This window comes from Pecten maximus, chromosome 16, assembly GCF_902652985.1.
Source record: "Pecten maximus chromosome 16, xPecMax1.1, whole genome shotgun sequence".
Classification (NCBI taxonomy): Eukaryota; Metazoa; Mollusca; class Bivalvia; order Pectinida; family Pectinidae; genus Pecten; species Pecten maximus.
In genome coordinates, this window is record NC_047030.1 from 13,991,369 (window position 1) to 14,015,331 (window position 23,963).

At 35.8% G+C, this 23,963-nt stretch overlaps 1 protein-coding gene across 1 annotated transcript; it reads left to right on the forward strand.

The window, feature by feature from the left end:
* The first annotated feature begins 81 nt into the window (after positions 1-81).
* LOC117345388 (transmembrane and coiled-coil domain-containing protein 4-like) lies at positions 82-18,585 on the forward strand. Its single transcript, XM_033908462.1, has 14 exons — positions 82-190; positions 2,681-2,786; positions 3,685-3,742; positions 4,447-4,591; positions 5,194-5,335; positions 7,877-7,974; positions 8,339-8,482; positions 10,211-10,360; positions 11,147-11,308; positions 11,679-11,815; positions 12,640-12,724; positions 14,971-15,088; positions 15,521-15,641; positions 16,959-18,585. Exons 1-14 carry the CDS (start codon positions 91-93, stop codon positions 17,943-17,945), a joined length of 2,553 nt encoding a protein of 850 aa, XP_033764353.1. The 5' UTR covers positions 82-90; the 3' UTR covers positions 17,946-18,585.
* The last annotated feature ends 5,378 nt before the right edge of the window (positions 18,586-23,963 follow it).

The window sequence follows — 23,963 nt, forward strand, 5'->3', positions numbered from 1 at the left end:
TGTCGGTAAATCTAGTTTCTTGTCGGCTCTTGTCGGCTCTTGTCGGTAACTAGTGAGACCGTAAAGTAAACAGGAAGTAGCCATACTGTCATGGCCGAAGATGGGGCAAAGTATCAGCTGACTGAAGCAAAAAATGGTAAAGCGCAAAAGGAAAAGGATAATTCTGACATTGAAGTCGATGATAATAAAGGTAAATCCACAAGTCATCAACCTTTTGATTTGCAGTGGTGGCTAGTTAATGTTGATCAACATTTCTTTTTTGTACACGTCATAGTCTGCATGCTTGAACGTGGATTTGTAAAAAAGTAAAAGCGAAAGTAAGCTTGCACACAAAATTATTCTAATGGATTGATTTTGATATGAATTCGAAATAGTTTGAGAAGTAGCTGTGATATCGTAACCATTGTTGGACCGATGCACTTTTGTATGCCCTCCTATGATGTGCTGTAGACCTCTGCTTTGCCCATTTACTGTTTGAGAAGAACATGCCATTCAGGAAAACAAAACTACATATCACGACTATAAAACCCACAAAGTTTCAAAGAGATAGATTGAAGAATATAGGAGGCTGAAAAACGTAAGAGATCAAACAAATAACCAAATCATAGATAGCCAAATCAAAACGGTTTTTCGGGGAAAGTCAACACAAAACCGTTAACACATCATGATTTTAATTTCGGCATGATAGCAGGTAAGTAGGCCTATCTTCGTCTGTAGATCGGAAGTCCATGTACGATGACTGATAACCTCCGAGTGTTCCGGGTGACATGTAAGTATAATGGTGTCCGAGGATGTCTGAATAAAAATGGCTCAACGAAAATTGGATTGTTTTTCCGGACTAGTGAATTCTTTGTTCGGACGAGTACTTTTAACCAGGCCACTAGTCCGATGGACGAGTGCTTGTGAAAGTTTTTCCTGGGCCCTGCAGGAAAGCCAGACAAATGATTATGCTATACCATATACTCCCGCCAAATGTTTAGAAGCGTACGAAAATTGCACACAAATGTCTACTTATGTTCTTATGGAAAAAAGGAGGGGCGTCCGCGTAGGCCTAGTGGTTAAGGTGTTCAAACACTTCATCACTAGCCCACCACCTCTGACACTCCTCATCTCAGCAGATTCTAAAGTTGAGAATTGAAAGCCCTACATCATAGTATCTATAACAAATAAAAAAGAAGAGGAACAACTTCTGAATCCAAGTTTCCAAACAGTATATTATGATTTCTTCTTCTTCTACGTATACATTGCCAGTTGCTGACATGCCTTAATTAGGTAATATAGGCAACAGGGCACACTAAATTACACTTCTTATTGCTCTGAATAGCATGTGATGGTTCTTCAGTATATATTGTTCAGGGAGTAAGTCACTAACTTCTTCAAGAAGACCCTACCTGAAAAGGAACCAGCTGGCTGTCATTACCCTTATAATTGCTCTCCGAGGAGGGCATGCAATGGGTCTCCCATATATGTTGTTCAATGAAGTAGTCACTATACTGTAACTACTACAAGGCCCCGCCACACAAATGACCCTGGTTCAGTTAACGGAGCAATAAAACCAACAAAAAAAAACAAAAACAAAAACAAACAAATGTAATAACTATAAATGTTATAATTTATAATACTGTCTATAGAGATTTTCTTAAAGCCACATACTCCCAAACAACCTAAAATTCTAGTTGCACACATGTATTAATGGCAATCCAAGATGCTCATTCACGCTCTTCTAACATTATAATGACCACTGGCCTGGACGCTTGACCGGGGAGTCCTTGAGACATATCAGTGTATAAAAATAACTCACCGCATTTATATTTATCGTGAGATTTGTCACCGAGCCGAGAACGAGGCTATAACAACGGGCCCTGCATATAAACTACACACATGGCCATTGTTTACATATCGAGCATATGTGAACTTTTCCAAATAATGCTTTCATTTAAACATATCAACAGAATATTCACGTAATAACTGAACAAAATAAACATAGTTTACATTTAAATACTTAATTTTAAAATGTAGCAATATGCATACAACAAAACATTGATAAAATTATAGATCAGTGAAGTTGACAATGTTCAGAAGCTAACCAGCAATCCAATAGATGTCCGCCAAAATCGGAATTCAAGTCTATTACCTTTTCTTTTCTCACTAAGTTCCAACGAATCATTTCCTTTCCTAAGGACATACCAGGGTTTTGCCGATTCCACTCACGTTTGTGTCTTTTTTTTGGCAGAATCTGTCTGCGTTTTCCCAGGTCCACGCTTTCAGCATTCTGCCATTTTGTATGAACTGTAAAACCTGCCATTGCATTGTGGGACTAATTTTTAGAGAAACTTGGTCAGGCTGCCACAGTTATTATTTATTGGGAATTCACTGTATCCTTTCATAAATATACATTTTCTTTCAGTTTCTCATTCACGATAATCAGTTAGGTATGTATCAAGTCTGAAAACTGTAAAAAGCTCAAAATGTAAACATTGATATATATTTCTTCGGGAGTATGTGGCTTTAAGTATGATTTCATACTGTGTCTATAGCAACTACTGATATGTTGCTGATGCACCATTCTGTTAAGCTGTTACATGTAGATTTGAATGCACCATAACATGTACAAGCAAAATACCTGTCATGACTGTCCAGTACAGATATTAATGTCCCAATATTCTTCTTTTTTTTTCAGACATATCAAAGATACTCCATCGCAAGTTATCAGATGTGGGGGCCTATTCCTACTCAGCATTGTGTGCTATCTCCTTCCTTCAGCTGTTTGAAGACAAATGGCACAAGTGTGTTATTGTGTTGTTTTTACATTATATCAGTATTCTGTTTGTTGAAATCTAATACAAAAAATATTTCTACCACAATACCCTGTGTTATTCAACTCTCAGACCATCAGTTAATCATTACAGCTGGTATAAACTCTGTACGCATTTTGATTGGCTAACACGGTGAACTTTGACCCAAGCTGCAATTGTTATTGACGTCATCAATAATCTAATGACGTCACATCACTGGGTCCCGGACGTCACCGGTACACTTTATTTGCATACGCGAAATTATACTTGACCACGTTTCCCTTTGATTCAAACCGATATTATTGTGGTAGAAACAGGTCACACGACTCGAAATTGTTGGATATGGAATTTATTTCACACTTGTAAGTTATTTTTTAAAAGTTGCAAAAAACACTCGCTAAAGCTCGTGTCTTTTGTAACTTTTAAAAAATAACTTACTCGTGTGAAATAAATTCCAATTCCAACAACCACTCGTTGTGTAACCTCTATATATTTCATGAATAATAGATTTATTTATTAATGAATAGAAGTGTTTTTCAGGAGACTTTTAAAAAGCTTTTATAGACAGTTTGTCTGAGCAAATTCTATACAAATAAATAAAACTGGAGAAATAAATGAAATAAGTTATTGTACAATTATAATGATTTATAGCCAAAGGTCTCCGTAGAAATACAGTAATTAATGTGGTAGGAATATCCATTGATTTTGCAGATATTATGATTTTGAAAACTTTAGGCAAAATCATATAGAAGTCGTGAAGTATATGTAGTTTATCCTTATATTATTGTCAACAGATTATTTTAAATGTTATTTTCCGTCATATATTTGTTATATTTGTCCAGATATTTGTGTTACTCATGAGATCAATATTTCCATTTGCTTTCTTTAGTGAGTATAAGAAGGTCTCCATGGAAAGGATTGTGGAACACTTGCATCTGCCGAGCCAGGTTTGTACATTACTGATTAGATGGTAATTACATTAAGTATCAAAGCCTGAAGAATCACCAAACATTTCATGTTTAGAAGTATATGGCTATAAGAATTAAGTGGTTCTGTCTGGTTCTAATGAAATTTAAGTTAAATTTACATACAAGCTAGTTGTGGAAAAATGAAATAATCAAGCCGAAACTGTTAAATCCAAATCCTGTGCAGAGATAATCCATGCATATTAGTTGGCATATACCTGTTTGGATGTCAAAAAGTATCATTGATAATATTTACGAAATACCCTATAATACAATATTTTATTTTAGAGATTTTTTGGCTATTCAATCAACATTTCAAACTTCATATTCATGAGTGTTAGTGTAGTAACTTTTATGTATATAAATCACTTAACTTTTATATATAATTACTTAACCTTTATCTAAAAATTACTTGATGTTTATATATAATTACTTAACTTTTATATATAATAAATTAGCTTTTATATATATTTACTTAACTTTTATATATATTTACTTAACTTTTATATATAATTACTTAACTTTTAGCATTTCATGTTTGATTCCTTTCAAGTATGCCATCAGCTAAATAAAAAGATCATTTAGTCCTGTTGACTGGAACTCTTTTGGAGATGAAATGTACATTCTGGTGTAGGTGGCGTAGATCCTTAACTGAATGTCAAAAATTCCTTTTTTTCCCTTCACAGGCAAGAGATTCAGTGATGGCCATCATGGAAGGTCAGGGCTTTGATGATGTCCGGCCGTATGTAGACATGGTCCTAGAGGAGCCGGTTCTGGAAAAATCTGGTGTACCGGTCGTGTCAGATCTCCTTACTCTATCAATCTCCAATGGTAACTCGTGATACATTGAACTTTTAATTACATTCACTCCCAGATGGCCATCTTTCTGGTGTGGTATTCCTTCTTTTGTCTTCATGTTTAATGATTTTAATAGGATATACAAAATTCACACATATACCTGTATTGTTAAGCTGGCGACAGTCTATAAATAGTTTAACAGCTAAAGATACTATGTTACAAAAATAATTCATGCGGAAATTTATCCCTAGTTCAATGATGCTCTGTCACCTACATTAATTTGATAAAATTTTGTATGCAGTTGCCCTACTTTGTCTTGTTTATTTGAGCACATGTCGTAGGTTGCTACAAATTGCAATCTGATTAAAACCATCCGTTAATGGCTTGACAACTTTGATATACTGTATTAGCTTTAGAGGTTGCTATGACAAACTTGATGTACTGTGATAAACTATTGATCTTCAGGTTTCTGATATTTTAACCCTGAGTTGGACTATGAAATATATGCCTGTATGGTTGATAAAAAGGATGATAAAAAATCAGAAACCTACAGATTATGTAATAAGCTGCTTTAACAAATTTGATGTACTGTAACAGATATAAGTTGCTATAACAACTTATATTTTGTGTTGTAGGTTGCTATGACTCCCGAATGCGAGTGTTGATAAAGCATGTTGCCTGGCAGCTGAGAGTAAGTTGGGACACGCTGGAGGAGATTGAGGCTTCCATGGCTGACTCTCTGGACTCGGCCAGTCATGAAGCTTATGAGATGTCAGAGTAAGTTTGTCTGTCATATAAATGTCAGTGAAAGGTTTTTCACAGATAGTTATTAACCAGACAACAAAGGTAGAAATATTATCATTCAGTATTTTGGAAAAAGATTAATCCCATTGGTTTCAATATCCTAATATCAGAACCCGGCTGCAACAGTGACATGGAGTTTAAGTATTGGGACATATTATCAAGACAATGGAAGATACCTCTTTATTGATTTAGTCCTTCATCTGATCCAATGTCAAGGATCTGTTATTTGTGGTCCATTTGGCTTTCTACATGTCTGGGGATTTGCTGCTATCTGTTGTCAAGGATTGTTCTCAAAGTCGCTTCCTACAGCTGTATGTGTATGGTCAAATTTGAGAATTATAATATGATAAAGAAAATGGCTGACAGGTGGCCAGACATTTGATGTCATCCGAAATCAAAGAAAAATTCAAAGACCAAATTGTCTTTTTGTCCTAGACAATCTAATATACAATATGTTAATTACATGGATACAGTGTTTGTTGATGATTTGCCTATAGTAGATGACCTATTCAGTGTAATTCACGTAACATTCTGTAGAGACTGTGAATGATTACAAGGTGTTGTGTAAATGGTCTGGTTTGTGTGTAGAATAATAATCAAGCTGGAACTAGAATAAATCAATGGAGATTCAAATATTTATGGTAGAGAGAGAAAATCTATTTAAGGAAATCAGCACTCAAACCTAGGTACATACATATTGACTCATTGTGCTGTGGTTACTGTCCTCAGGTGAACTTTTTTCTTCCTGGGATATTTGCAGATAAAAGATTATTACATGTATTTCAATCTATTAATTATGTTATGGGTGTGAGAGAATCAATTTAAGAAAATCATTATTCAAACGTATGTACATTGGGTCTGTATGTTGTTGTAATTAGGAACTGTATTCTTCCTTGGAGATTTGCAGATAAAAACATATACCGGTATGTAATTAGTCTATTTCTTTGATAAATGGTAAAATATATACCGGTATGTAATTAGTCTATTTCTTTGATAAATGGTAAATTTCATTTATAGTTATAAGTTGTGATACCTGTGATAACAAGTATACAACTACAAGTTCATTTTTAATTGATACTGACCAGATATAAAGGACAATTCTAATTTAGAAGGGAGATAACTCCACCATGTTTTAAGATGCATATTCAACTAATACAAACAATTACTGGTTCTTTCCTGTTTCACAGAGCGATGAGGTAAAATGGCTGCTAAATGATCCGTTTTGTTTCTAGTGCAATATATGTTGTTGACACAATTCAGTTTCAGAAACAAATTTCATTCAAAATATAAAGATATTAGAAGTCTTTAGTTTGACTACCGGTAGTTATTTTATTTGTACCAAATTACTGATGTTATCATGTTTGTTTTTGCATCCTCCTTCCACTCCCCAACGTTAAAGTACCCTCCACTCCTCCACCCCCATACCCATTTCATTTGTTCATCATTTACGCATCACTATTATGTGATTACAAACATTCATTATAAGTTATGATATTTGTATACTGTATATTTAATTTTGAATTCAAATTGCCTTTTATTTCAAGTTGAGTTTGCATTCGTTATAATAGATAATTTTATTGCATGGCAAGTATTTGGCTTATTGCTTTTATAATAAATTAGAAGTTTTATTGAAGTAGTCTCTAAATGATAGGTTGTATATGTAGAGTACATGTGATGACCTGTTAAGTTTAGCTATTAATACATGTATGTTATTTTTTTAACATATCAGTGGATAAAACCGTAAGTATTCAAAGTGTTATAATAGTATATTTAAAGTATCATGCTTAATTGTTTCATATACATTTTATACTGTGATATTATCTAGTGATATCTAAATTTGTAACTATATATGTTGGCTATATACACAGCCATGATTCTGAAGTTTATAGGACATAATTAGCTCTATAGGATGATAAACTTATCATTTTATCACTATGATGGCAGATCCAACATAACAGTTATTTGCTGTTTTCTCCTTTTCAAAGACAATTTATGTGATGTTTTGCTGGTTTTTTTTTAAAAATATTAATGAAAAAAAGTACTACTTAAAATCAAATTCACTAATGAAAACTCCGAAATGTACCAGGTTTTCCACAGATGGTGCACTAGCTACATATCTTACAGTATAAAGTACTTGACTGTTAACAACAGAAATATTCATTCATCGCCAGCGAAATGTTCATTTACATTGATATAAGAAGGAAAATTCTTTTCTTATGGAACTAAATTATGTTAATTATATTTTCATACTATGTAGCTGTTTGTGTTAACTGTCATAATGGATTCACATCACAAAAGATCAAAACTTTATAGGATTTTTGCAGGTAGGACATTTCCGCAGTATACCAATGTTTGATTCAGACTTGTGTTTTCAGCTTGTTGTTCCTTATTAAGCTCTAGAACACTCTCTGCTATTCACATTGATCAAGTGTTTCAAACAGTAATTTAAAAAGTGATATGATATGATATGAAATCAGCACGTCATTGGATTGTATCTGGTTGTTTGTAAAACAGGGAAGAAAAGAAGGAAAAACAGAGGAATTCAAGGAAGGAAAAGGCCAAAAGATTTGCTCTTATCGGTCTAGCTACAACTGTGGGAGGAACGTTGATAGGTAAGTAAACAGCTACTGTATTAGTATATATCGAATTTGTTTATAAATTAAACTCCACAATAATGTAACTGTGAGGTGATCTGTGTAATATGTACCACTATAATATAATTACATGTAAATAGAGATTTCTACAATGTATATAATTCAAGGTTTGACCAGAGGTCTTACAATGTATGTAATTTAAGGTTTGACCAGAGGTCTTACAATGTATATAATTTAAGGTTTGACCAGAGGATTTACAATGTATGTAATTTAAGGTTTGACCAGAGGTCTTACAATTATGTAATTTAAGGTTTGACCAGAGGTCTTACAATGTATATAATTTAAGGTTTGACCAGAGGTCTTACAATGTATGTAATTTAAGGTTTGACCGGAGGTCTGGCAGCACCGCTGGTGGCGGCAGGTGCGGGGGCAATCATCGGTGGAACTGGAGCAGCAGTGCTGGGGTCATCAGCAGGTGTGGCCATTATAGGCTCCCTGTTCGGTGTGGCAGGGGCTGGACTCACAGGTCAGTAGCTGGACATTCTGGCTTAAGATAAACAAGATTTTTACCTGATTCTCTAGGTTCTGAGGACGGCATACCTAGTATGCCGAAACATGTAAACCATTAAACCAGTTGAAGATCTTCCTGCGGATGTTGTCTGGTCATCTTTACTTATTATTACTGATTCTCTAATGCAAACTGTAAATTGTAAGCATGTTTGACTGTTTCCCATGAAAATAGCTAGAAAATCACAACCTGGTGAATAGTTTTGACTGTTGACTGGCATGGAACATCTGAATGTGCCCAAGGATTGAAATGATTACTAGCTCACCTGGTCCGAAGAACCAAGGTGAGCTTATGCCATACCATGGTGTCCTTTGTCCGTCGTCCATCCGTCGTCTGTCCGTCAACAATTAACTTATTTTACTTCTTCTTCATAACCGCTGATCGGAATTTAAACAAATTTGGTCAGAAGCATCCCTGTGGGTAGGGGACTCAAAATTGTCCAAATGATGGGGCTGACCCCCTGGGGGCTTCTGGGGTGGGGCTTAAAGGGGTCAATTTGGCTATATTGATATAAACGGCTTCTTCTCTGAAACCGAGCAATGGATATCGCTCATATTTCCTAGGTAGCATCACTATGGGGTGGGGATTCAAAATTGTACAAATGATGGGGATGACCCTCCAGGGGCCTGAGGGGCGGGGCCAAATGAGGTCAATTGGGCTATATTGATATAAATGACTTCTTCTCTGAAACCACGTAATGGATATTGTTCATATTTTCCTGGTAGCATCACTATTTGGTGGGGATTCGAAATTGTAAAAATGACAGGGCTGACCCCGGGGGGTCTGAGGGGCCGGGCCAAAAAGGGTCAATTTAGCTATATTGATATGAACAATTTCTCCTCTGAAACCAAGCAATAGATATTGTTCATATTTGACTGTGGGCATCCCTTTGGGGTCAGGATTCAAAATTGTACAAATGGTGGTGCTGACCCCCCGGGGACTGAGGGGCGGGGGCCAAAATGGTAAATTTTGCTAAATTAATATAAACTACTTTTTCTCTGAAACTAAGCAATGGATATCACTCACGTTTGTATGGTAGCATGGTCATGGGGTGGGGATTCAAAATTGTACAAATTTTGGGGTTGACCCCCCGGGGGGCTGAGGGGTGAGGCAAAAAGGGGTCAATTTGGCTAAATTGATATGAACAACTTATTCTCTGAAACTTAACAATGGATATAGCTCATATTTGACTGGTAGCATCCTTTTGGGTAGGGATTCAAAATTTATAAAGGAAGGAACTGACCCCATGGGGGGCAGAGGGCGGGGTCAAAAGGAGTCAATTGGTTTAAACAACTTCTTTTCTGTAACTAAGCAAGAGATATCACTCACATTTGTGTGGTAGCATCCCTATGGGGTTACGCCAAATGTCAATTTCATTTCATGGATTAATACATTTTTTGGCATAAAAACCTCACGTACCTATATAAAATGCCTATGATATTTTGACATAGCAATACCAGTGACAAATATACTTAAGCATCATTCTTGTTTCATATCTCATGAAAACCAAGTGAGCGATACAGGCCCTCTGGGCCTCTTGTATTAAAGTGTACTTCTGATGAAAACTGGAAATTTACCATGGTGTGAAAATCACAAAATCTCCCACAACACTATGGCAATCTTTTATAAATAAACATTTTAGATAGAAAAAGCTTGATATTGATAATATGGCATTATTTTTCTCAGGATACAAGATGAAGAAGCGAGTGGGTGCTGTTGAAGAATTTGAGTTTGAGCCACTAGTCTTTGGATCATGTCTCAATGTTGATCCTCATCCCGCCAAACAACTACACATCACAGTGGCAGTGTCCGGCTGGCTCTCCACCTCCATGACAGGTAAGAAGGAAACAATCAAAATTTAACATTTTATAATCAAAGATATGATAATTCCTTGTTCTGCCCCCGCCATGAAATGGGGGGCATATAGTATAGGGGGTATATACTCATGTCCATCCTGCCTCGTCCTGAAGCAATGTTACTAGCTAATCTCGGGAACTGTCGAGGTTTGGGGCATGTCAAGTGGCATTGGCGGCATTTATGTCTTACAGACATTTTCTAGTTATACCTTTATGAAGGATGACTGAATACGATATATATATATATACAGGCTAGAGAATAGTCTGCCAACAGTGGCAAATGTAGCCTATGATGAATTTTTATAAGAACGTAAACTTGACCAAGTGTAGACTACACTGACTGCATGGGGACGTGCACTGTCACCAAACACATTCAGACTCCGTTCTTGTGGAAACCAATTTATCTTTTACGAGTACAATATCAACCTTTTTTGCATTTCTCAAATTTAAACCATTGAAATATAAATCCTGCAGTTTTATGTGATTATTTTCTTAGTCATCGTCCCAAACAACTTACGCCAACATAGATTTGAAATTCCAAAGTGACCATGGCTAATGTGGTATGATTTATTTTTTGAAATTGTATTAAATGTACAATATCTAATTATAGAATTATCTCTTGATAATAAGAAAATAAATGTTTTTACCACTTGGTGATTAAATTACTATTTGTTAATAATAGCTGCTTAATTAATACCTGTGCCAATTAGATGAATCAGTTTTCATACAGATGACAAAACCTTAATGAGACGTTCAATATTCACAGACTTTCGGTACCCTTGGTACTCCCTAGCCGAGTCTCGGGAACAGTACAGTCTTCGATGGGAATCCAAGTACCTGATCCAGCTTGGACGGGCTCTCGACTACCTCCTAGGGGGCGCTATGTCTGTAGCGACACAGGAAGCCCTCAAATACACAGTACTGTCAGGTAAGGAAATGCTTAGCTCTCGGGAATGTCGAGTGGTCATATATAAGTCATATATTAAGTACTTTATGATGAAGTTTTTTCTGACTACATTTTCAAGAATAGAGTAAAAATGAAAGGAAGCCCATGGCCAGCTAGCTTATTTACATGTAGCACTTGCAGGTTAGGACGAATCTCTCCTGAGGAAGGTGCCATTTATTCATGATTTCTGCGAGATGGAGTAGCTTTCTGTTTTGGAACTGTCTATCCTACAATGGGTTTATAATGAGTAATTTAAGAGGTGGTTTCTAGTCATAATAGTGCCTATATAAACTGGTATGGTGTCACTCACTCTATCATATCTCGAGTTTCTACAATATTGATTCTACTACAGGTATCTTGTCTGCCATTACCTGGCCAGCGACCCTGGTTTCTATGGCGGGTGTGATTGACAATCCCTGGAGTGTGTGCATACAGCGAGCGACAGCAGTGGGCCGGGAGCTGGCAGAGGTGTTACTGGCAAGGGAACAGGTATAGAATTTGTTTGAAGGAAACAGATGATTGGCAGATTTTAGGAAAACAAAAACAGAGTCCATGGATGCTTCTATGAATAAATAAAAACTATACATTCTTATTGTGGACTGGCAAATGAATGTAGAGTGCATGTGGTAGACCGGGTAGTCTTTTCATTGGTTCATCAGGAGTATAAATTCAAGACTGTAAAGTTACAACTGTAGCTTAAAACAACTAGAAGAATTTTAGTTAAATCTAGATTGAACTAGCTGTCCCTTAGTCAGGAATAAAGGAACAATTTTCTCTAAGTGAAGGATGGCCAGGGGCACCTTCAGGACAGATGGGCAGTGATTAAAGATGATGTGGTCAGATTTTGAATTAAGGGGTGAATTAATGTTAATGGGGCTCTCTAGATAAAGTTTGTGTTACAAGAATATTCTGGGTATTATGGTTTGATCAGTAGCAGTATTCTTTAACTTTGACCATGATACAGGAAAGCAATACTGTACAGAATTTAATGACTATGATACAGGAAAGCAATACTGTACAGAATTTAAGGTCAGTTCCTTACCTAACAGTTTCGCCTTAAATCCAATAATGCTATCCAATACATTTTTTAATTCAGGGAATGTTGATAAAACCAGTGCCACAATTCACTATATATATAAGATAAACAATAGACATTTGTTTATTTCGTAAATGGTCATACTAATAACAGCTAAAAAACCTGTATACCTACAGATATGATATTTGTAAAGTAATTCGTAAACAGCTTAAAAACCTGTATATCCAAAGATATGATATTTTTGGAAGCAGAACTGTTCACTCTTCCTACTTTATAGGGTCAGCGACCAGTCACTCTGATAGGATTCAGTCTTGGTGCCAGAGTTGTCTTCTCTTGTTTAGAGGAACTCTCCAAAAGAAAGGGTAAGTTACATTGTACATACTCTGAGTGAGGTTGATTATCATCTATTTACTTTGGTCAGGTTGTTCCATCAAATGTGATTACATATACACTGTACTGATAAACAACAAACAATCACTACCATGCATTCAAATGGTGACACATGCGTAGATGAAATCTAGTTGCCATTGTCGAACCAAGGTAAAGTTGGTGGTTGAACCATCGACCACTACCATAGACCACTAGACATGCACATTTTAACTTGTTGGATAACATATAACCAAAGTAAGTTCTACTCTAGCTAGACCATAATCACTATCAATAGTTTCTGATCGAACTTGCTCAATAGCTTTGCACATGCACAGATTCTTTGCCTATTTGGTGTATTAGAAGTACTTTTACAACAATATGTAGTGGTCACCATCACAATGTAATGGTCACCAGTGTAATGGTCACCAATGTAATGGTCACCGATGTAATGGTCACCAAAGTAATGGTCACCGATGTAATGGTCACCAAAGTAATGGTCACCGATGTAATGGTCACCAATGTAATGGTCACCAGTGTAATATATGGTCACCAATGTAATGGTCACCAAAGTAATGGTCACCAAAGTAATGGTCACCAATGTAATGGTCACCAATGTAGTGCCCACCAATGTAATGGTCACCAAAGTAATGGTCACCGATGTAATGGTCACCGATGTAGTGGTCACCGATGTAGTGGTCACCGATGTAATGGTCACCGATGTAGTGGTCACCGATGTAATGGTCACCGATGTAATGGTCACCGATGTAATGGTCACCGATGTAGTGGTCACCAATGTAATGGTCACCGATGTAATGGTCACCGATGTAATGGTCACCGATGTAGTGGTCACCAAAGTAATGGTCACCGATGTAGTGGTCACCAATGTAGTGGTCACCAATGTAGTGGTCACCAATGTAGTGGTCACCAATGTAATGGTCACCAATGTAGTGGTCACCAATGTAATGGTCACCGATGTAATGGTCACCAATGTAATGGTCACCGATGTAATGGTCACCAATGTAATGGTCACCAATGTAGTGGTCACCGATGTAGTGTTCACCCAATGTAGTGGTCACCGATGTAGTGTTCACCCAATGTAATGGTCACCAATGTAGTGGTCACCAATGTAATATATGGTCACCAATGTAGTGGTCACCAATGTAATATATGGTCACCAATGTAGTGGTCACCAAAGTAATGGTCACCGATGTAGTGGTCACCAATGTAATATATGGTCACCGATGTAGTGGTCACCAAAGTAATGGTCACCGATGTAGTGGTCACCAATGTAATGGTCACCAATGTAGTGGTCACCAATGTAATATATGGTCACCAATGTAATGGTCACCAATGTAATGGTCACCAATGTAGTGCCCACCAATGTAGTGGTCACCGATGTAATGGTCACCAATGTAATGTTCAACAATGTAGTGGTCACCAATGTAGTGGTCACCAATGTAGTGGTCACCGAAGTAATGGTCACCGATGTAATGGTCACCGATGTAATGGTCACCAATGTAATGGTCACCGATGTAATGGTCACCGATGTAGTGGTCACCAATGTAATGGTCACCAATGTAGTGCCCACCAATGTAATGGTCACCAATGTAGTGGTCACCAATGTAATGGTCACCAATGTAATGGTCACCAATGTAATGGTCACCAATGTAGTGCCCACCAATGTAGTGGTCACCAATGTAGTGGTCACCGAAGTAATGGTCACCGATGTAATGGTCACCGATGTAATGGTCACCAATGTAATGGTCACCAAAGTAATGGTCACCAATGTAATGGTCACCAATGTAATGGTCACCAATGTAATGGTCACCAAAGTAATGGTCACCGATGTAATGGTCACCGATGTAATGGTCACCAATGTAATGGTCACCGATGTAATGGTCACCGATGTTATGGTCACCGATGTAATGGTCACCGATGTCAATGTGAGATACAAGAGGAGGTTTCAATCTCCTTCAGAGTTGCTAACCAAATGAATGAATTCATTTTTGAGAAAAATGTTGCATGTGTAAGATGTCATCAAAGCAGGCACTTATTTTTTGGTTGATCACATGACATTTTGAATAATCAAACCAAATTGAACAGAAAAGCTTTGTATAACCAACAAAATCACAGGTGTCCTCATTGCTTACTAGACTAAATATGGTACACTCACTGACAGGTACATGATGTTGTATTGTATACAAGATGTATGACTAAAAATCAATGTTGTATTATACAGGAAGTGAGGGGATTGTGGAAGACGCTATACTATTGGGTGCCCCAGTGTCAGGTGACCCCAAACTTTGGTGTGGCCTAACGAGAGTTGTTGGTGGGAAAATCATCAATGGTTACTGCAGGTAAATACTCCCTCTACATCCATGTACAAACACCCTGGATACATAGTACTGGGTAAAGGTGTTATATGATATATTGTATAGAGAGGAAGATCGAATAGAATAAAGAAGTATACATTTTTACCAATAGTATGAAATATTAATTATAAGTGTCCAGTTGATTCATTTCAATCACGAATATGGTGCTTTAATTGTTTTAATTGTCATCTTTTGTTCTGTCGATGATTTTTTTTGTTGAATATAATTATATAAGTCATAATTAAATCATCATTATAAAAACAAAGTTCTATCATTGACTCTTTTATCTAAATATAACGATAGTTCTAACCAGTGATAAAATCATGTATATTTGTTCTGTCAGTGATTGTTTTTATAAGATATAGATAGTAAATCTTAATTAAATCATCCATATTAATTTGTTCTGTCGGCGACTAGAGGTGACTGGCTGTTGAAGTTTTTGTTCCGTACGGCGTCAGTCCACTTAACAACCGTTGCTGGGCTGAGCCCTATCAAATTGGACAACCGTCGCATGCACAACATTGATCTGAGTGACGTGGTGAGTATGAGTTAATACATGCATGGAGAGAGATAAGATATGATAGTGTTGTGTTCTATATAATACAGTAATACTGTAACAGTCCACATAGAGAAAGATAAGATAGTGTTGTGTTCTATATAATACAGTAATACTGTAACAGTACACATGGAGAAAGATAAGATAGTGTTGTGTTCTATATAATACAGTAATACTGTAACAGTACACATGGAGAAAGATAAGATAGTGTTGTGTTCTATATAATACAGTAATACTGTAACAGTCCACATAGAGAAAGATAAGATAGTGTTGTGTTCTATATAATACAGTAATACTGTAACAGTACACATGGAGAAAGATAAGATAGTGTTGTGTTCTATATAATACAGTAATACTGTAACAGTACACATGGAGAAAGATAAGATAGTGTTGTGTTCTATATAATACAGTAATACTGTAACAGTACACACGGAGAAAGATAAGATAGTGTTGTGTTCTATATAATACAGTAATACTGTAACAGTACACACATAGAGAAAGATAAGATAGTGTTGTGTTCTATATAATACAGTAATACTGTAACAGTACACATGGAGAAAGATAAGATAGTGTTGTGTTCTATATAATACAGTAATACTGTAACAGTACACATAGAGAAAGATAAGATAGTGTTGTGTTCTATATAATACAGTAATACTGTAACAGTCCACATAGAGAAAGATAAGATAGTGTTGTGTTCTATATAATACAGTAATACTGTAACAGTACACACATGGAGAAAGATAAGATAGTGTTGTGTTCTATATAATACAGTAATACTGTAACAGTACACATGGAGAAAGATAAGATAGTGTTGTGTTCTATATAATACAGTAATACTGTAACAGTACACATGGAGAAAGATAAGATAGTGTTGTGTTCTATATAATACAGTAATACTGTAACAGAACACATGGAGAAAGATAAGATAGTGTTGTGTTCTATATAATACAGTAATACTGTAACAGTACACATAGAGAAAGATAAGATAGTGTTGTGTTCCGTATCAATTCGTTATTTTATAGCAGATGTTACATAAATTTTGTATAATGTTTTTTTCCGTGTATTTCATCTCTTTCTACACTTAGTATCATTATCTTAATGGGCCCAATATTTGGTTCAAGGGGCATATAATTGCTTGCTCATGGTTATAATATCCCGGTTATTATAATATATTTTTCAGGAAAGTAGAATTTTATTGTATGCAGGATCGGTGCACTGTGTAAACAAAAGTAGATCCGATTAGCTTGTCTGATATTAGAATGATTTAACCAGGATATTTAACTCTGTATCCACCAGGTGAATGGCCACAAAGATTATTTGAAACAGCTTGATGTCATCATGAAAGTTGTTGGGGTAAGAACAAAAGGAGATGTGAGTTTGCCTTCCAAGCCTGGAGAGTCGAAGTCTCGTAGGGACAGCTGTGATAGTTTTACAAGCAGTGAAGGTGAAGTAGACACCAGTTCTGATGTCATACGCAATACCGACCTCCCGGCTGACAAAGATCTAATGGCAAGGTGTTCGGGAGGAAATGTGGACGAATCTGATCTAAGTTTTGTGATTTTACCTAATGGAACCACATGTGGAGAAGGTGGTGTCGATTCTGAACCGCCACATTCATCCACTGATGAGGAATCAGTGCATAGTAATGACATGTTGAGTGGGGATGAAAATCTGATTAAGTCTAAACCAGTCTCAACAGAGCAGTCGGATCTAAGCTTGGAGCCTGATGTAGCTAAAAATGCTTCCAGGTCGGAAAAATTCTCAACGGATCCGTCAGATTTAAGCTTTGAACCTATAGCTGAAAATCCTGGCATGTCAAAAATAGAGTCAAGGGATAATTCTGATCTGAGCGTAGGGTCTGGAACTGAAAACCATGGCACGTCTAGAAAAGTCAAAGATCAAGCAGACCTTAGCTTTGAACATGTAGCTGAAAAACCAAAAGTTTTGAAATCCAAACATGTTAATAAAATCTTTGAAGATGATAATTCCACAGATTTGAGTTTCATGCCCATTGATGATGTACACAGAGAGCAAGATATTCAACTCGAGCAACAGGTACCATGCAGTTTTGAAAATCTAAGAATTAAGAAAGAGGACGTTGGCAAGGATATTTCAAACACTCCTCCTGAATGTACTATTGACCAATCAGATTTGAGTTTTGTGAAAATAAGTGATGACAGTTTGGAAAAGGATGGTGAGGATCAAATTTTAGTAGACTTGTCTAACACAAGTTTTAAACAATACCTTGGAACTGTGATCGATTGTGATCTGGAAGGAGATTGATCAACAGAATGTCACATCCTGTATCATATCAGCCTCAACTTTGTGCAATGTTTTTGTTTTCTTTGTACTTATTGATCAATGGAGAAATTACCAAATGTCAGTTAGGACTGTTCCATAGTTATTTGTGTTGGAGGGGTTGGAGGTCTTTTTTCAGAGGCGTACCCCACCGTCCAATAAATAGTTAAACATGATTATAATAATATCTATATCCCCATCATCCATAAATCTTTAAAACAACATCTCCAACCCCCCCAACACACAAAATTCTGGAATACTCTATTTATGTTCATGGTCTGAATTTTACTATCTTCACAACAGAGGGATAAAACTTTTTAGTCTCCACTTTTTAACCAATACTATATCTACGTATACTGGAAACTCCTTCAGTTGGATATGGGTGTCAAAACAAAGTAGATTATCCTCACTGGACCTGCATTATAAGGACATTTATATCTAGATAAAGGAGAATACCAGGTTTAGGCCTATTCCTGTAAAACATATCGGGAGGACTGCATAACTATAAAGACATTCTATGTATGATGTGTGCTGGAGAAAATGTGTCTTTTATTTCGAAATCCACGTGGGGCAGTTGCCTGGTATTGACCATAGGTCAGTGGTTTTTCTCCGGGTACTCCGGCTTTCTTCCACTTCCAAAACCAGGTACGCCCTTAAATGACCCTGGCTGTTTATAGGACGTTAAACAAAATAAACCAAAAACTTTCATTATTGATATGTTTGAAATAAATCGCTTCTATGAGTGGTCCCTGTTTGACAACTTTGCAGCCCTCTTGTTGGGTAGATAAGTTACAAGAATAGCCATAACTGAAACACATATATATTTTTAGCACTAGTTGACGTGTAACTACATAAATCAATAGAAAATGATAAGACTTGGTATCGCTGCTCATAAGGAGCATTCAGGAATTTTAATATTAATAAGTACTAATGAATACAGATGTAAGTATCAGACCGTTACTTAATGTGATCGATAATGATATGTTAAAAAGTGGGAATCATGTGGGGAAATTACCATATTTGTCCTTCAATATGTCCAGTAGGAAGTCTATGACTGGATGGGTTTATTGTAGGACACTGAGATATACATGGATGGGTTTATTGTAGGACGATGAGATATACTTTGGTTTTCCAATTGGAAAACTAATTTGGTGCTATTTCTATAGAAGAGCCAGCAACATGAAAGTTGTACATCCCCTGAGTAAACCGTCAGTAAACCATTAGTAAACCGTCTGAAATCCAGAGTTATTTTGTACCAACAAGGTAGCTCCATACTAAAATGTCATGATAACCAAATTTTAATATTTATAGTTTTAAGTTTTGATGATTGTTGATACATGTAGGACCCAGCGTCCATTTGGTCACTACTATTATACATAAACATATAGTTATAAGTTTTCATATGATAACATTAACCAATAATGGACCTATAAGCTTTTGAGGTAAATATTTGTATAGATATATACCTGATATAATTACATTTTTTGTATAATCGAAAAGATAGACCAAAGGCAAATATTTTCTATTTTACATGTACCTGGTCAGTATAACACCATATACTGAAACAAAGGTCTTAAATTTTTATATTAGATATGAAACTGAATTGTTTGCAAATGGCTGGAATGGCATTATATTTATCTTGCTAACAGAAAATTTACAATAGGGCATTGTGATGTCATAATGAATATGATGTCACAATGAATATGATGTCGTAAACACAATATTGAGATGTATCTTTTCATGACAATACTATTTAATTTTTTTTAGATATTCAACACAGCGACTGGTCCGCGCACTAGATATTGTATACAAATTGTACATATTTGTAGTTCACAGATAGTTCCAAGATGCCATGGTGATTTTTCAGTTGAAATTGTTTAGTAATTGTTACATGTACATGTTTACGCTGTTCTACTGTTCACGGTACATGTTACAGTTGTGTATGTACAGTATAGCTGGAGTTTATAGCTACATGTATCCATATATGTGGTTTACTGGGGAAGAGAAAAAAGTATCTAACCATATTTTTGATCAAATGAATAATATCAATTAATGAAACATAATTATGATTTATGGTACAAAAACACAATACAATAATCAACTTAATAAGTGCACCCACACCTTTTTCCAGAGAAAGAGGATGAGATCGTTAATTGAAAAAAGTTCCTCACTGATCTGCCAATATAATTTTCATTCTTAACCAAAGACTCCAGATTATTTGCTTCATATGTAAATGAAAAAAATGATATTTAATTCATCTAGATTTCACATGAAAACTTTTCCCTATTCATGGTTATATATTAAGCACACCCCTTTTGTGTTTTAGTAAGTACTGTGATAGAACAGTAAAAAATCTATCATCATGATATAGTGGTACTGTTGACATAGGTGTGTTACTGTTAGTTTTTGTTAATTAATTTAAATGAGTTCCGTGTATGGCAACAGCTTGTTTTAAACAAATAAGTTACTCTAAGACTTGTACTATGCATGTACATAATAGAATGATGAGAGAAGTGGTGTCGGATGCAGACCGTTTAAAAATGCACCAAATGTATATATTGTACATAAAATTATAAACATAATGTAACTGTCATATTGGTGTGACATTATGGAGATATAATGTACATGATACATGTATCTGTACCTGGGTTTACAGAGGTATATGATAAATGTATATGTATATGTACCGGGGTTTACAGAGGTATATGATACATGTATATGTACCTGGGTTTACAGAGGTATATGATACATGTATATGTACCTGGGTTTACAGAGGTATATGATAAATGTATAATATGTATATGTACCTGGGTTTACAGAGGTATATGATACATGTATATGTACCTGGGTTTACAGAGGTATATGATAAATGTATATGTACCTGGGTTTACAGAGGTATATGATAAATGTATATGTATATGTACCTGGGTTTACAGAGGTATATGATACATGTATATGTACCTGGGTTTACAGCGGTATATGATAAATGTATATGTACCTGGGTTTACAGAGGTATATGATACATGTATATGTACCGGGGTTTACAGAGGTATATGATACATGTATATGTACCTGGGTTTACAGAGGTATATGATACATGTATATGTACCGGGGTTTACAGAGGTATATGATAAATGTATATGTACCTGAGTTTATAGAGGTATATGATACATGTATATGTACCGGGGTTTACAGAGGTATATGATACATGTATATGTACCGGGGTTTACAGAGGTATATGATAAATGTATATGTACCGGGGTTTACAGAGGTATATGATACATGTATATGTACCTGGGTTTACAGAGGTATATGATACATGTATATGTACCTGGGTTTTACAGCGGTATATGATACATGTATATGTACCTGGGTTTACAGAGGTATATGATACATGTATTATGTACCGGGGTTTACAGAGGTATATGATAAATGTATATGTACCTGGGTTTACAGAGGTATATGATACATGTATATGTACCTGGGTTTACAGAGGTATATGATACATGTATGTGTACCTGGGTTTACAGAGGTATATGATACATGTATTATGTACCGGGGTTTATAGAGGTATATGATACATGTATATGTACCTGGGTTTATAGAGGTATATGATACATGTATGTGTACCGGGGTTTACAGAGGTATATGATAAATGTATATGTACCGGGGTTTATAGAGGTATATGATACATGTATATGTACCTGGGTTTATAGAGGTATATGATACATGTATATGTACCTTGGTTTACAGAGGTATATGATACATGTATATATGTACCTGGGTTTACAGAGGTATATGATACATGTATATGTACCGGGGTTTACAGAGGTATATGATAAATGTATATGTACCGGGGTTTACAGAGGTATATGATAAATGTATATGTATATGTACCTGGGTTTACAGAGGTATATGATACATGTATGTGTACCGGGGTTTACAGAGGTATATGATACATGTATATGTACCTGGGTTTACAGAGGTATATGATACATGTATATGTACCTGGGTTTACAGAGGTATATGATACATGTATATGTACCTGGGTTTACAGAGGTATATGATACATGTATATATGTACCTGGGTTTACAGAGGTATATGATACGTGTATATGTACCTGGGTTTACAGAGGTATATGATAAATGTATATGTATATGTACCTGGGTTTACAGAGGTATATGATAAATGTATATGTACCTGGGTTTACAGAGGTATATGATACATGTATATGTACCGGGGTTTACAGAGGTATATGATACATGTATATGTACCTGGGTTTACAGAGGTATATGATACATGTATATGTACCTGGGTTTACAGAGGTATATGATACATGTATATGTACCGGGGTTTACAGAGGTATATGATACATGTATATGTACCGGGGTTTACAGAGGTATATGATAAATGTATATGTACCTGGGTTTACAGAGGTATATGATACATGTATATGTACCGGGGTTTACAGAGGTATATGATAAATGTATATGTACCGGGGTTTACATAGGTATATGATACATGTATATGTACCTGGGTTTACAGAGGTATATGATACATGTATTATGTACCGGGGTTTACAGAGGTATACGATACATGTATATGTATATGTACCTGGGTTTACAGAGGTATATGATACATGTATTATGTACCGGGGTTTACAGAGGTATATGATACATGTATATGTATATGTACCTGGGTTTACAGAGGTATATGATAAATGTATATTTACCTGGGTTTACAGAGGTATATGATAAATGTATATGTACCGGGGTTTACAGAGGTATATGATACATGTATATGTACCTGGGTTTACAGAGGTATATGATACATGTATATGTACCTGAGTTGACAGAGGTATATGATACATGTATATGTACCTGAGTTTACAGAGGTATATGATACATGTATGTGTACCTGGGTTTACAGCGGTATATGATACATGTATTATGTACCGGGGTTTACAGAGGTATATGATAAATGTATATGTACCGGGGTTTATAGAGGTATATGATACATGTATATGTACCTGGGTTTATAGAGGTATATGATACATGTATATGTACCGGGGTTTATAGAGGTATATGATACATGTATATGTACCTGGGTTTACAGAGGTATATGATACATGTATATGTACCTGGGTTTATAGAGGTATATGATACATGTATATGTACCTGGGTTTACAGCGGTATATGATAAATGTATATGTACCTGAGTTTACAGCGGTACATTTGTATATGATAAATGTATATGTACCTGGGTTTACAGAGGTATATGATACATGTATATGTACCTGGGTTTACAGCGGTATATGATAAATGTATATGTACCTGGGTTGACAGCGGTATATGATAAATGTATATGTACCGGGATTTACAGAGGTATATGATACATGTATATGTACCTGGGTTTACAGCGGTATATGATACATGTATATGTACCTGGGTTTACAGAGGTATATGATACATGTATATGTACCGGGGTTTACAGAGGTATATGATAAATGTATATGTACCTGGGTTTACAGCGGTATATGATAAATGTATATGTACCGGGGTTTACAGAGGTATATGATACATGTATATGTACCTGGGTTTACAGAGGTATATGATACATGTATATGTACCTGGGTTTACAGAGGTATATGATACATGTATATGTACCGGGGTTTACAGAGGTATATGATACATGTATATGTACCTGAGTTTACAGAGGTATATGATACATGTATATGTACCGGGGTTTACAGAGGTATATGATACATGTATATGTACCTGGGTTTACAGCGGTATATGATACATGTACATGTATATGTACCGGGGTTTACAGAGGTATATGATACATGTATATGTACCTGGGTTTACAGCGGTATATGATACATGTACATGTATATGTACCGGGGTTTACAGAGGTATATGATACATGTATATGTACCTGGGTTTACAGAGGTATATGATACATGTATATGTACCTGGGTTTACAGAGGTATATGATACATG